Source organism: Lycium barbarum, chromosome 10, assembly GCF_019175385.1.
Source record: "Lycium barbarum isolate Lr01 chromosome 10, ASM1917538v2, whole genome shotgun sequence".
Classification (NCBI taxonomy): domain Eukaryota; kingdom Viridiplantae; phylum Streptophyta; class Magnoliopsida; order Solanales; family Solanaceae; genus Lycium; species Lycium barbarum.
Genome location: NC_083346.1, coordinates 117900549 through 117916750, shown reverse-complemented (window position 1 = coordinate 117916750; position 16202 = coordinate 117900549). Strand labels below are relative to the sequence as shown.

Sequence of the window (16202 nt, the reverse complement as noted above, 5' to 3'; positions counted from 1 at the left end):
AAAATTCACAAATACTTAGCACTTCTCTACTGCTGAAATTGTAAAATAGTCATTGTTACGGAATTTCAATCGAAAAGTGATCAGCGGACAGCGGACGCTATTTCTACCGAAATAGTGTTATCAATTACTGGGGCCTTACAATTTACAAATACACACGATACAGGGCATAATGCGTTATGCATAAAGCAATAGATGATATCTGATATCTCCATTATATATTCCACTTTTCCTATTTTTTATAATTTTTGAGGCCTCATTGTCCATGAGCATATTTTAGTACTTTCACAGTGCATATTAACAATCCTCATGAATAACATTTTTACATCATCTTGGGTACAACAAGGACCTTCAACAGTTTTTCAAAACTGTCCAGTTTGTAGCATCTGCTTGACCATTCTTAATGATAAGGATCCGAAACAGGCACATGCTCTGCAAAATGCTATCTTCTCAGCAGCAGCAACCAGATCTGTGCTGTGGCCATTGCCTGGTGATACTGTCCCAGTTGATTCGCGGTGTGCCTAGAATAGTTTATCACAAGAATACAAGTACACATAAAAAAGAAAGGAAACACTTTTGACTGTGACTGCAGCATGAATTCAGCAGGAGAATTGTTTATTGAAATTTGAAGTTTTAGGTGCCAAATTGAACAGCATAAAATGAAAATTGGATATAGCACATGAACCTAGACCAAAATTGCACATTTATAAAAAACTTAGCAAGATCAATTGTGTGTACAACTTGATAACCAATTAGCCATCATAAAGAGTTTCATCTTCTACTTATCTTTCAGACAAAGTATGTGATGAAAAAGTACAAGTAAGTGATGAAAAAGTACTTCCCTCTATGCATCAAAATGACTTAACATACTAGCACATACAATTCAGATGAGATCCTTGAGAATTGACGAGTTATTCTCAATCTTGGTAGTTTTCCGACATCAATAACACGTGATAATTGAGCCAAATAAAGGCCACCTGGAGTGCTGGTTGGGTATGCATACTAAAGCAGAAAGGACACAGGGTCCGCTACCTAAATGTTAGCTAAGACCTGTAGAGACATGGCCCTTAAAACAGAATAATTCAGTCTGCCTTTTCATGTCGGACTTTTAATCTAATTATGCAAACCCATCATGCTCAAGATTATAACCTCTTTCACTTGCTCGTTCCACTCCTGTTTCTGGCACATATGCTCTTACATACACCAAAATAGGACACATTAGGCATAAAAACGTTGGCTACCAAAAGCAGATGCCAAACCAACAAAGCATTCACCAAAATCCTCCCTTTCTTTCCTATTGATAAACGAGAAATCCTGAGGACCAAGTGGCACACGGTTCAAAACTCAGTGGCTAACGGACTTCTACCTCTCTAATTATAACAAGCTTTTGTCTGCGGTCGGGTTCGAACCTATGACCTACACCTAACCCACACATCACGCTCTTACCACTAGACCAAATCTCTATGGGCACCTAAAATCTCCATTTTGAGGAAGATGATTCAATACTCAGATGAAAGCCTTTCCTTAATATACCAAAGTTCTTGCAATGACCCAGGTACATTAGCTGTCTTATTTTCCAATGCTGAATAAGACAAAGACTAGCCCCAGAAACCAGCCAGTCAACCATCCGTTTAGAAAATTACTAAACCTATCCACTCAACCCACTTTCTCAAACTTGACAGGTTGTGTCATTCCACAATAAACAGACCAGGCATATTTAGTGAAATATATGCATTGTGGTGGAGTCAGTGGACCTACTCCTATTCCAGAATAAAACTCCAAAACCAGCTACATAACAAAAATCCTATGAATCCTACTACCAGCCAAAGATGACCCAGAGTATAACTAAGCCACAGAAACAAATAAGGTTTTAACCTTTTCCTAGAAAATTACAAGAAAAACATTAAATTCTAGAAAAGCTACAATGCTGAGAAATAAGAAATACAAAAATAAGAATAGTCTTGCTACAGTTAAGCAAAAACAACATTCAAAAGGTTAGACCAACTATTATTTTCTTTTCAATAAGTCTAATAGACTCGCATCAGAAGTGTGAAATGAAAATTTAGACTTTGGCTACATCAGTATTCTTCATATGTCAGGGAAGATCATTATTACTACTATTATTATTTTGATACATTGATCATGGTGGTGTTTGGACCAGCTTGCGCGTACATAGACTAAATCCTCACGGGCCGGCAACACAACCCCAAATATATATAAAAGTAGTAAGAGAAACCTTTGGTAGACATTAAAAAGTAACAATGCTAAACCTTACAAGGCAGATTATAGGTTGGCTTTAGATTGAAAATTTCTTTGCATTGAAAATTTCAACACTTCAAGCTTAAGATCTGCTAAGTCTTTGAGGCATTTCAAGGGCTTCTATGATTTTTTTTTTTTTTTTGAAGGCTTAGAAAATTAGATTCTTCAGCATGGTATGAAGAATTAAACAAGTGGAGTCTGATACACTACCCACTTAGCGAAGTTTAGAGCAGCTATTTTGCTAGCCAGTTAGCAAGCAGGATCAAGGAGCTAGATCAATGTAAGAAAATTAGACAAGCAGGTAACCCCTACTTATTTTGGTAGTCCCTGTCACTGCTAAAACAAAGATGGATATCATATCAAGTATACTACCATGAAAGGTAGTATACTACCATGAACTTCCAAAATGGGTATTATCATGTTTTGGAACAAGAGTTATCTTGCAAGGAACTGCCATACGGAATGCCAACCTAAAGGGAACACCTCTGCCATGCCATTATTGGAATGTAAAACTCCAGAAAGAATTATGTTCAAATAGATTCCATGGGATGCGATGCTCTTCCCTTAGAACTACAACGTTGAAAAGTTCTTTGATTGAACAAGGAAGAACCCTAAAATAACCTGCTCCTAGTTGAATCTAGTGGAATTTCAAAATGAGACAGTTTGATTTCTTACTTAGTATGATATCAGAACACTAGAGCAGAAGGACAAAAGTAGTGTAATGAGCTAAAGGTAGAAAACATACCCAGAGGACTCATCAAAGACATAATCGCCATGCTCTACAGTTTACGTTGAGTGGGAGTCACGTACGTGGAAAGAGGAAACATGCTAAAAAAACTTGCCATCTCATCTCACATAGAATAATGGACTAAATTTGTCAATAATGTCAATTCTGAATGTGCTTAGGGATCAAATTACCTCCATTCGAGGCAGGATTAGCTGGAATATTTTCGTCGCCTTCACCAAACATGTCAAATGCATCATCGCTCTTGGTAGCTGTGTTATATGAATTTGATGAAGCCACATCTGCATTATGCATAGAATGTCCTCCTGCAGTAGCAGTTGACCCACAGAGAAGGAAATCTTCATCGAGGATATTATCGGGCTTAGGCTGCATTGATTCAATGGATTTACCCTGTCTTGCCAGAGCTAACTTCTCATATCCCTCTGGAGCAATACAAAAATGCAAATTTAGAAAATGCAATACTTCGATCATATATTGCCATTTCCCAAGTCATGGTCATGGTGGGCAAAAAGTCCAGAGAAAAGGAGGGAACAACACAATGGCAAGTACCTGCTTCCCGTTGGCAACTCTCTTGCTTTTCATCATAATACCCATCTGTGAAAAACAAGTAGTAGACTAAAAGATAAGTTAAACCTGTCCTTGGTACTCTATTCAAAAATTACCTTGCAATACTGTTATTATGCAAACAGACTTAACTGTAATCTCCATTCTGCATCAGCTTCACAGCATCTTCCGTTAGCTAATCAAGCAGCTGCTTAGTTTCTACAGACCTTTTTCCCTTTTTATCGGTTGCGGTACCTTTCAATCTCCTTAAACCTCACAAAACCTGTTGGAATTATCAAGCTCCACCCATGAGTCCCAAAGCAATAGAGAACAACAACATGTTGATAGCACAAAGCTTCTTCACAGAAGTAAGTCAAACATAGCAAGTGGATATCATTATCGTACACAGCCTGCCACATTCATATGAGGCAATTAATACAGGAATCAAAATCGAATGACCAACTTGTATGGTCTAAAATTAGCAGTAATGTCGAGAGAACCCGCTGCAATACGGATCCGCTGTAAGCAAATGCAAATAGGCAGCATGATTTGTTTAGTTGGAAACGGGAGGATCAAAAAGTCAACCAGCTTCTAGAATATCAAAAACAAGATTAATGATCACAGCTCTGAAGACATGGCAAACATGGTAAAAACACAAAAAGAGCAACGCATGTTGAGTAAAAGAGAAGGATATTCTGGTGTTCTCAAACACCAGGTGTTTTTACGATATTAACCTTCCAAGCAAATAAGCACAATCTTCTCTCGTACAAAATCTCCTGTGATCTTTCCTTTAATTGAATAACAACACGTATCTTCAAAGCAACCTATGAATTTAACGGGCTTTTTGTAGAGAACAGAGAATGTGGCCTGCCAACACCACAATGGACTGGCATGCCAGATGACACACCTCTGCTTGCAGGCACAAGGAACTTTGGGTAAAAGCCTTGTACCTGAATATCCTGGTTGACAAGGGTAGATGGCCAAGTGGGAAGAACAGGGTAAAAAACTAAATGTAAGGCGCCAACTTTCCCAGCATGCTGGTTTGATGCATGGCATCTTGTTAACTTATTTATATTTGGAGAGAGGAAAGTTGCCAGAGGAAACACGCAGGTAACTAACTGACAACACAGCAAACAATATGCTAAATTTACTTGTTATTGCATGGATGGCTGTGTGTTCAGGAGTTAGTATTTGCAAAGCAAACAAGTGGAATCACCCAATTATCAGATGCAAAGTTGGTAGTGCCAATGTCCTATCATGATGCAATTTAATGATGAAAATAGCCCCTGTAGGGTGCAAAGTTTTCGACAGGATGTGCTATTCTAACTGGTTCCAAAAGCTCTCCTTAAAAAAAAAGCCAATGAGGCATTTACTATATGGCAGTGGTTCTAAAATTCTATCTTACATAATTATGGAAATGATTCTAACATGGGCACGATTGTTAAAATCAATAACTTCAGAATAAGCTCCATAAAATCCACCCTTGTTCTTTTTTAACTCCTTTCTAATTTGATTAGAACTTACCTTGACTCATTCATTCGTGTTCAACCAAAAATCGCCAAAAAGTTCTTAAATAACAATGTAAATTTAACAGATCAACCAGAGCCTCTCCATTTCGCTTTTGGAAACAGCAGCAAAAAGCCACCAAGAACTTTGTTTGGATAATGAAGAAAATGTAATATGCAAGCAGCAGCTGTTGCCAAAGACAGAAGGTAATATCCAAGGAAAGATATGAAAAAGGAAGATGCAATTCATATCAAAACCATCACAGAAGGAAACAGAAAATGAGAGTATATATAATATTTTGAAAATTTCAAAAAAATAGCCACAAACAAATGTCATCAACAGTACTTATCAATCAAATAGTAATGAAAAACAACGACAACAACAACAAACTAGAAAACATAAGGTGGGGATACTTACTGTTTCTCCTGGCTCGAGCACATCAGCAATTCCCTCTCTTCATCTTTCCTAGTTGTTCTGACGTAAGGTCTTGAATCTCATCTTCATTTGATATCTTCATAGCATTCTTCCCAGAAAATCTTTTCTCAGTATCAACACTGTCAATTGCATTTACTAAGATCAGAAAAAGATGAAGGATTGGGGACTAGGGGTAGAAAATGTTTGACGTAAGACTCGCACCTTTATCTCATTTTCATTTAAATATTCAACATAGTTTCCTGATGCATCAGAATAACCTTCTTCTCCCTCTTTATCCAGATTAAAAGGCTCTATTGCAATCCCATCATCAATGAATGTTTCATTTTCCTGCAACCAGTGACATTCCATTATTACCATTATTTACACCAGAAAGAAATATAAACCACTAAGAAATATGAAGTTTAGCCATAGAGCAATTAGATTATGCAAAATTTGACATCAATGATAATCAAAAGAGTTTCAGTCTGTTTTATAAGTCAAACCAAAGAACAAATAACAATATGATTCCACGAATTTAATGTGACTGCCAAGAAATTTGACTATTTTGTTTCCTTGATCATTGTTTCTAGAGTATAAAGGGTTTCACTATAAAATTATATAGGTATATCTTAGTGGTTTTTGAGATGTTCTTATAGATGGTCACCATTTTGCTTATGTTACTACTTGGGATATATAACAAGCAATCAAGATTAATATGGTTTTCAACTATACAAATGAGTACCCATATGTAAGCTCTTTTTTGAGAAAGGTACCCATATCTAAGCTGCTCTAGCTACAAAAGCAGCACAAATCATGCCAAGCCCCTAAAATGTTTCTATTTATCCTAATATCACTTCCTTATCAAGAGATATGAACTAGAACGAGAGATCCACAAAAAACCTAACCACAAGCAAACAATTATAATAGATACTGGAAGGAACAAACCTCATATTCCACTTCTGCCCGCGATATCTCAGCTATTTCACCTTCATTTTCTTCATCAAGGAGCTCCGCTGTTATTTGATTCCGCTGTAGCGAATGCTCTTTGGCTGCAAGGCGAGGATCTCTCCACCCACTAGGTTTATCTTCACGCCCATCAACCGTGTTATCGCCATGTTTTACCTTCTTACCCTTTGGGAACCTTACCCGTTTCTGCCTGTGAGGTTGAGGAAGAAAGCAACATGTCAATGCAAACATTCCACCATCAAAATGAAACCATTGTAAAACCAGCAAATGAGGTTGTGATAGAGTGAGGCAGTCAATATCATATTGAAGAAAGCCATAGTTTGAAGTTGTATTACTTTCTGGCCCCATGCAACACATGAAATTCACAATAGGTAAAACTAATTTGTTCTTGTATTTCTCCTACTAAACTCATGACAGTCTCAACAACGAAATGCAACCTCTGATCTGAAAGAGAAAGCAATTCCAGCTTCTACTTCTAATTAGAAGCGGAAACAAGCAAAAAGAATTAACCAGTCGAATTTGGGATCACATTTTATTCCTTCTTGACTAAGGCAGAAACATATACTTCAGCCTAATCATTTTATCAATTATCTTCATCCACGATCAGATAACAAATAGCTGGTGAAGGAAAAAATTAGAGAACCTTCTCATCTGCTTAGTAGTTTTATTTTATTTTTATCATAGGCGAAAAATAGAAGAGAAGACTCATTCCTTTTAATTTTTTGTATACCCATCTGATATTTGGTACTCACTAAAATAATTAAGGCTGATTTATGCAAATACGGTCATCATTTAAATTTTGTCCTTAATTTTAAAAATTGTGCAAATAGCCCCTGAAAAGTTAACCTTCAGGACAACGTTAGACTCGGGTCTAATCTTTCTTCATATATTGATCAACTTTATAAATAAAACATTAGATTGTGGCCTAACGTTTTCTCATATGATTTTCAGTTTGCTCAATAGGGATCTCTAGACCGTGGTTTCAGATTCACGCTGCGTACAACCCATTTAAAAAATAATAATATTCCAGTTTAAAAGAAACAAGCAATCCGCTGGGTAGTTTCACAAGAGTAACTCGTAACATTCGACTTGTTTAAGATTTTAAGATCTTTATTTAGTTTTTTTTTTCATTGTATCAAAAGAAAAGAAAAGAAAAACACATATCCAGCGACTCGTTTTGAAGGCCTAGCCAAGGATCACTAAGAATTGGGATATTTCTAAAAATGTACCTTTCGCTAGCGTGCATCTTTGTCCATTTTGAAAATAGGAACTTTCATTTTCTCTTGCCTTGTCTAATAGTAATTCTTTTTTTCCACAAACCACATGTTCATGTTTCGGATTTTCTAAACTTTAATCACATAACTGGACTCTTTCAACACGCTATTTGTTCTCAATTTTATGTCTACTGCTTCTGAGTTTATATTTCTCCCATTTTCCAAGTTGTATACCAATATATCTTCTATACAACCCTATTTTTTCAGCTCTGAGTATACTACAACCAATATTCATCTCTAATCAAACTCACAATCAATTGCTTCAGTTTCTTCAACTTGATCTTAATTTTATCTCTACTGCTTATGTCTCTGTTTCTATTTCTCTAGCTTTCTTCCAATATTTTCAATACAGCCAGCCCTCTTTTTCAGTTCTCCTATAAAATCAAATGATTGTATAGAAAGATGCTTTTCGGGTCCCCCACTCCAAACAAACCAATTATACTACTACTACTATTTAATACTCGACATATAGTGACGGACAATAACATGGAGTTAAATTAATTTCTGGGGATGTATATAAACAATGAATACAAATCCAGTTAATATTAATCCAAATTGGAAATTATTGTTTTATGCAGAATGATTACGATCAAAAGTAATATTCATATCCTGTTTTGTATTCATATTAAAATACAAAACAGTTGCATTCATATTAAATGACAACTAGCAACATATTAAAATATACTTACTTTGTATCAAACTTCTTTCTGGCAGCTGCAGCCAACTTGATTTAAAATATACTTACTTTGTATCATTTTCCCCATTATTGTCCAAACAGAATTATTAGGTGGTGGACCATTGTACAACACATATTATTGTTACTTTTAACTTTTCCCCACATATAATTTTCCACAAGCCCCATGTTCATCTTGTCGGATTTTTTATGCTTTAATCACGTTATTTAATGGACCATCTTAAACGCTCAATTCATTAACACAAAACAGTATTCATCTCTTATCAAACTCACAATCAACGGCTTCAGTTTCTTCAACTTGATCTTAGTTTTATCTCTACTGTTTCTCTTTCTCCAGCTTTCTTCCAATATTTTCCATACAGCCCCTTTTTTTCCAGCTCTGAGTATACTAAATATCAAGACTTTTGAAAATGGTTGATGCCTTTGTGTCATATGCAGTTCAAAAACTGGGGGATTTCCTCATACAGGAAGTTAACCTGCGTTTAAGTCTGAGAGAGGAAGTGCAGTGGCTTCGAAATGAGCTTCTCTCCATGCAGTCTTTCCTCAAAGATGCAGAAGAAAAGCAAGTTGGAGATCATAGAGTTCAACAATGGGTGTTTGATATCAACTCTGTTGCTAATGACGCTGTCAGTATACTAGAGACTTACAGCTTTGAGGCTGGTAAAGGCGATGACGATGGATTTGCTAGTCATCTCAAGGCTTGCGCTTGCATCTGTAGGAAGGAGGCCAAATTCTACAATGTCAGCAAGGAGACCCAATCCCTCAAGCAGCGAGTCATGGATATCTCTCGCAAACGAGAGACTTATGGTATTAGAAATATCGATAATATTGCAGGAGAAGGGCCAAGTAATCGGCCAAACAATCGGTCTGCCATGGTTAGAACACTGAGGAGAACTACCTCCTATGTGGATGATCAAGATCAGATTTTTGTTGGCTTTCAGGATGTTATAGAAATATTGCTAGCTGAACTTCTCAAAGCAGAGCCTCACCGAAGCGCCATCTCCATTTATGGAATGGGCGGACTAGGCAAGACCACTCTTGCGAGAAACCTCTACAATAGTCCTAATATAGTCTCTAGGTTCCCAACACGCGCTTGGATTTGCGTTTCTCAAGAGTATAACACCATGGATCTCCTGAAGAATGTCATCAAATCCATCAAAGGATGTGACAGGGAAACTCTAGATCTGTTGGAAAAGATGACGGACGTGACAGATCTAGAAAGACACCTTCGGAATCTATTGAAAGAGAAAAGATACCTTGTGGTGGTCGATGATGTATGGCATAGAGAAGCTTGGGAAAGTCTGAAAAGAGCATTCCCGGATAGCAAGAATGGCAGCAGAGTTATCATTACCGCGCGGAAGGAGGATGTTGCCGAAAGAGCAGATAACAAAGGTTTTGTCCATAAACTACGTTACCTTAACCAAGAAGAGAGTTGGGACCTCTTTTGCAAGAAACTACTCGATGTTCAGGTAATGGTCCCAACAATGGAAAGGCTAGCTAAGGATATGGTGGGCAAATGTGGAGGCTTACCTCTTGCAATTGCTGCACTAAGCGGGCTTCTTTCACATAATAGGGGGATAGAACAATGGGAAAGGGTGAAGGCACACCTTTGGAACCGTGTGACAGATGACTTCATTGCAATCTCGGACATACTATCACTGAGCTACAATGATTTGCCAACTGTGCTCAAACATTGTTTTCTTTACTTTGGTATTTTTCCAGAAGATCGTCAGATTGATGCTGAAAACATAAGTTGGTTGTGGATGGCCGATGGATTGATACCAGGAGAAGAAGAAAGAATGGAGGATGTAGCTCAAGACTTCCTGAATGAGCTGATAAGGCGAAGCTTGGTTCAAGTGGCAGCTACACATTGGGAAGAAGTTACTGAATGTAGGATTCATGATCTACTTCGGGATCTTGCCATACAAAAGGCATCGGAGGTAAACTTCTTTGACATTTATGGTCCGAGAAAGCATTCCATATCCTTCTCATGTCGCAGACATACCATCCATGGTCAAGGAGAAAGGTACCTAACTCTTGATTTTTCCAAATTGAACTTAAGGTCAGTTACATTTTTTGATCAAAGAGGTCTGAAGCTGGATAGGATAAAGTTCCGCAATATGTTCCAACATTTATATGTGCTACACTTGGAGAATGATTCTGACACATTTACACTACCAGATGCCATAGGAAGTTTGTACAGCCTCAGATACTTAAGCTTTACAGGTAGTTGTGATATCCCCTCCTCCATAGGCAACCTCAAGAATTTACTGACACTCCGCACCTTCGATAAAAACTTTGATAGAGTATCCCGACTACCTCCTGAGATAGCTAACCTAGTAAATCTAAGACATTTAGTCGTTCCATACGAAGAACCTCTGCAACATATAAACAAACTCACAAGTCTTCAAGTTCTTAGAGGCATTTATTGTGATCAGTGGCGAGATGTTAACCCTGTTGATTTAGTCAATGTTCGAGAATTAAGCATGGATGGTATAAAGAAATCTTACTCCCTAAACAACATTAGCAGCTTGAAAAGCCTTAGCACTCTCAAATTGTGGTGTGAATTTAATGAATCATTGCCAGCCCTAGAATTTCTTAGTTCTTGTCAAAAGCTACAGAAATTGTGGTTATATGGGAGAATAGAAAAACTGCCCCCGTCAAACCCATTTCCAAATTCAATCACAATGATGATCCTTGCTAGGTCAAAACTCATGGAAGATCCGATGCCTATTCTGCGAATGTTGCCAAACCTAAGGAATCTCCAATTAGTAGCAGCTTATGAAGGAGAAGAAATTACCTGCAGTGATAACAGCTTCAGTCAACTGGAATTCCTTCGTCTTGAATATCTTGAGAAGCTAGAAAGATGGGATTTAGCCACAAGTGCAATGCCTCTGATTAGAGGTCTGAGTATCTATCATTGTCCAAATCTAAAGGAGATTCCAAAGAGAATGAAAGACGTGAAGAGATCTGATATTTGATGAAACTTTTCAAAGCATATATGATATCCTATTTCAAGAGGTAACAAATCCCAATCCCTAATCACCATTTCGTTAATTGCTTTTACTCATTCTGCTGCACATCTCTTACTATTACGTTTAATTTTTATACCATGACAATTTAATTATTTATTTATTTTACATCACAAACTTACTAATAAAAGTCAATTACAAATAATTTGGCTATAAGTAAATTAATTATGGCTGAGATTTTGTCTTGTATGACAAGAGTAATTATTTTGATTATCATGGGTATACTTTCCTAAAAAGTGCTTGTTGGTGTTTAATCGGTGAATGAAAATAACTTCGAAAACATATATCTTACAATTAATAATAATAATAATAATAACAACAATAATAATGGTGGTGTCTGGACCAGCTTGCGCGTACATAGACTAAATCCTCACGGGCTGGCAACACGACCCCAAATATATATAAAAGTAGTAAGAGGAAACCTTTAGTAGACATTAAAATCTCTAACAAGGCTAAACCTTACAACTCAGATTATAGGTTGGCTTTACATTGAAAATTTCAACACTTCAAGCTCAAGATCTGCTAAGTCTTTGAGGCATTTCAAGGGCTTCTATGATGTATTTATTTATTTTTTAAGGCTTAGAAAATTAGATTCTTCAGCATGGTTTGAAGAATTAAACAAGTGGAGTCTGATATACTACCCACTTAGCGAAGTTTAGACCAGCTATTTTGCTAGCCAGTTAGCAAGCAGGATCAAGGAGGTAGATGCTCTTCAAACCAAAAATGAAGACCGTATGAGCAAAAAGCTGAAGTCAGAACACCAGATGTGGCAGAGAGTGGGTACTGGCATACTGCCACGCCCAAACGAGGCTAGTGGTAAGGCAGTTTGGAAAGAGCCACATCATGCGCTGTAACCTATATCTGCTCGGAAAAGTTCTATAATTTGGAAGGATCTCGATTCTTTACTCTATAGATAGAGCACGAAAGGGTTTGCAATTAAATGAATCACGGAGGGCCAAGGAAACCATCAGAGCTTCAAAGACAGGTGAGAAACTCTTGACAAACATCAAGAGAAGAAGATAGCAAAGAGAGAACAACTGCGCTAAAAAGTTGAATTCATGTTTCTTCCTTCAAATTATTTTATTGTATTGTATTACGTATAGAGCAATCTTTTTATATTTCTCTTTGGTTTGTTAAATGCTAGTATGGGAGAATCTTTTTATGACAGGGATAGATGGATTTGAAACTAATGATTTGAGTTTTGATTCTTATTTGTTTAGCAAAGTGAGATCTGGAAAAAGAAGCCATCTATAAAGTGTAGGTGAAGTCAACCCCACTGTTTGGTTTAGCATAGGAACCTGTCAAGGTTGCCCACGTTAATAGCCTAATCCTTTCATTTTTATTTAGCTTTGAGCTAGATCTAATACATCTCAACTCATTTGTTTAATCATATAACTAGCTAGTTTCACAAATCTTCATGGGAACAATTTTATACTTTGCCCAAAAACTATACTACTTCAAAAATTGGCAATCAAAATGAATTGCAATAAAGGAAATATTAAGAATGGGCATTACAGTTTGGAACAACAAAAACAAGCAAGCCAATTTTGGCGACACAATGATTTCCTTTTATATGAAAAGGAAGACTTGTAACCAATTCTTGATCAAGCCTCTTTGCTGGTTATACTCAAACATAGAAGCATATTCAGAAATGGTAAAGTGGGGGACAGAAAGGGGGGGGGGGGGGGGGGGGATACCTCTCCATCTGATCCGCGTATGGTGACACGATAAACAACCGTCACACTTCCATTATCTGCGGAAATGACATTTCTTACTTCTCCACACCAGCCTGTAAAAGAAACTTAATCATCGCATAAGCTCAGAGCATCAAAATCAATTTCGCAGTGTATACACCATTTGCCGGATATGCCACATTAAGGTCATTTGTACGTCTTTTTTAGTCATTTCCAGCAAAAGTCAGAAACAATAAACAACCATTATGCTTTGGAAGTTCATTGAGTAGAACAGCTAAAAATTTCATGTCAAAACATTTCCATTAATTTCCGCAAAAGAAAATAATGCAATCTCATCTGCATGACCAAATTACACACCTTTTCCGTCCTATTTCACTTATGATGATACAACTAATAAAACAATCATAAGTCATACAAAAAATAACAACATAATGATGATAGAAAAATTAAACAAGAATGCTACTGCACCTGGAGCATAGAAGCTCAACATCTGGTTAGCATGGTACCTACAGAATATCAATGTCATCATTATCAGATCAACAAGAGAAATCGTGGCAGCTGAGCAACCACTACTGCATACTTTAACTACATACTGATAGAATTCGTATGATTTCTCAATTTTAACATTCTTTTTTACATATTAAAGACTGTGGAAAGGTTATAAATATCCTGTAACTAACAATTTCATAAACTAAAATTATATTTTAAATTTGTGTTTGCGAAAACCAGTCATCAAAAATCAAAAACCAAAGATTATTCTCGCTCCATCGATTTACTTGTCCACGTTTGACTTGACACACCCTTAAGTAGCGATAAATATAATGATAATTTTACTATATCACCCCTAATTATTACTCCCTCCGTCCATTTTTACTTGTCCTGTAGACTAAAAATAGTTGTCAATTTTTACTGGTCGAATCTGGAAAATTAAGAGATAATTTACCATTTCATACCTAATTTACCCTTATAATTAATTATTGGATTAGAGAGTTTAATGAATTGTTAGTAGCTGCACAACTTTTAACGTGTGTTCCAATGATTTCAATCATTAGGTTACTTAGCAATAATTAGGGGTGATATACTAAATTGTCATTCTTTTTTTCGCTCCTTAATAGGCGTGTCAAGTCAATAACAACTAAAAATGGATGGGGAAAGTATAAATTATCTAAATAATTGACATCAATTAAAATACTTTAAAAATTGTGCAACTACTAACAATTCCTTAAAGATTCCTACACAATAATTAATAATAAGCGTGTGTTCAGGACCAATTTTCTCATGTTCGTTTGATCAAATATTTTGAAAAATATTTTCTTTATGAAAACAAGTTCTTAAAAACGAGAAAAATGACTTTTCTAATAAAAGTAGTATGGAAAACATGACATTCTACCAACCACCACCACCAGCCAACCTACCCCAACCATTCCCGCCACCCCACCCCCACCCCCACCCCACCAAAATTATTTTTAAAAAAAAAACAATTTTTTTTTTGGTTTTCTACCTCCAAAACAAAATTTAATTTTTTTCTTTTGGCTCATGAGCCAACACCACCACCCCCCCCCCCCCCCCGTTTCAAAAAATTAATAATAAGGGTAAAAGAGATATTTTACATAATAAATTATCTCTTCATTTTTTCAAACTGGACAAGTAAAAATGGACGGATAGAATAAGTAGTACATAAAAAGAGGAGAGAAATAAAATTACCAGGTATAGTGATCATCCCCATCATCAGCTTTGATAATATTGTTCAGATCACGTAGGATCTCAGCTAAAGTACGAGTAATGCTGGATGAAGAAGACTTATCTAACTGCACCACGTAGTTCGTGTTCGAAACTGATGATGATGACGTGGCGTTCTGACAGCTGGTGAAGTCACCAGTGCTGCTGTTGTTGTTGTTATTACTGTTGCAATCCAAAGGTTTGACTTGTAGTAAAGATGCTCTAGTAGAATAACTTTTGAGTTTGCACATTGGAACTGAAGAATAAATCTTGGTTACTGCTTATAAATTTGGTTTAACAACAATTAAGGAGAAAGAGGGAGAAGGAGTAAGCATTCATTGAAGTTTGCTACTCCTTCCATCCATTATTGTTTTTTTATGGTTACTGTTATGTATTGACTTTTGAAGTCAATAGAATATATCTAAATTGCACAAATAAAAATGAATAATTATTTTTATCATACATGATAACTAAAAATGGGCGGAGAAAGTAATAATCGAGTTGACAGTTTGAATAGAAGAAAATGTCTTTTTTAATGAAGATCTCTCATAAGATAATCATAAAATTTTAAAAAATTTATAAAGGATCAAAAATTCATTTCTTCGGTAATAATCTAGTCATGACATGGGTAAGTGCACAAATAGCGCCCGTAGGACTGATATTTAAGACATCGAATTTACGAATATTTATACTTTTGTCACTTCTTCGAACTTCAGACCTCACTTCTGATGGTTTTTTTTTATTATTATTAATCTCCTCCATCTCTATCACTAGAGAGAGAGTGTGTGTATATATATTGCAAAATGTACATATCAGAAGAGCTACTATATCTCCCTAAACCTACTTAGAATGGAGGATTAGGATTTCCAGCAAGCTCTCAAAAATAATTATTGCTTTATGAGGTGTTTGTCTCATTTAGCCATTATACACGTCAAGGAACATCAAAACTGTAAATCCTATACATGTTTCTTTCTTAAAGAGAAAGTATCCCCATGAGTTTTCCTCCTGAATGCCAGGAATTGTGCCCTGTCCATCTGCTCCTTTGGCCTCTCTAGGAAGCCTACTGAACACATTTGATGGATCAAAAGCAAGTTCATAACTTTATGCCTTCAAACAACTGAAATTTGAATTTTTTTCGTCTAAAAATTCTGAAGTAGAAAATTATTCAAGCCTAAATTCAAACCTGAGGTAGGAAGTTCAAAAATCTGACTGCATAGATAACACCAAAATTTCTTCTAATTCCACTTGAGTTTTTACAATGTTTATCCTCTCAGGAAGACAGTACATCTAAGACTTAATCTGCTCCTCCTAATTTTGCTTTTGCTTCCCACCAAATTATATGGCACGTATAGGTAACTT

General features: G+C 36.3%; 2 protein-coding genes across 11 annotated transcripts; one reads left to right on the top strand and one right to left on the bottom strand.

Annotated features, from left to right (window-relative positions):
- Positions 1–207: 207 nt before the first annotated feature.
- On the bottom strand, positions 208–15094 carry LOC132613713 (DNA repair RAD52-like protein 2, chloroplastic). 9 transcript variants are annotated; one of them, XR_009572061.1, is made up of 10 exons: positions 13593–13631; positions 13128–13219; positions 11199–11328; positions 6410–6620; positions 5687–5812; positions 5468–5604; positions 3698–3827; positions 3551–3595; positions 3175–3423; positions 376–3084 (listed from the first exon to the last, which is right to left on the bottom strand). XR_009572061.1 is itself a non-coding variant. In XM_060327900.1 (8 exons), the coding sequence occupies exons 5-8, from the start codon at positions 3714–3716 to the stop codon at positions 448–450; spliced, it is 384 nt and encodes a 127-aa protein (XP_060183883.1). In that variant the 5' UTR covers positions 3717–3827; positions 5468–5604; positions 5687–5812; positions 6410–6620; positions 11199–11328; the 3' UTR covers positions 208–447. The 9 variants fall into 9 exon arrangements, 7 of the variants coding, with proteins under 7 accessions (XP_060183883.1, XP_060183886.1, XP_060183884.1 ...); XR_009572060.1 differs by lacking the exon at positions 11199–11328; XM_060327900.1 differs by lacking the exons at positions 13128–13219; positions 13593–13631 and having other exon boundaries at positions 208–518.
- LOC132613709 (disease resistance protein RPP13-like) lies at positions 8809–12552 on the top strand. Of its 2 annotated transcripts, none has more exons than XM_060327895.1 (2): positions 8809–11419; positions 12090–12552. In XM_060327895.1, exon 1 carries the CDS (start codon positions 8809–8811, stop codon positions 11377–11379), a length of 2571 nt encoding a protein of 856 aa, XP_060183878.1. In that variant the 3' UTR covers positions 11380–11419; positions 12090–12552. The 2 variants fall into 2 exon arrangements, with proteins under 2 accessions (XP_060183878.1, XP_060183877.1); XM_060327894.1 differs by having other exon boundaries at positions 12008–12552.
- Positions 15095–16202: the final 1108 nt, after the last annotated feature.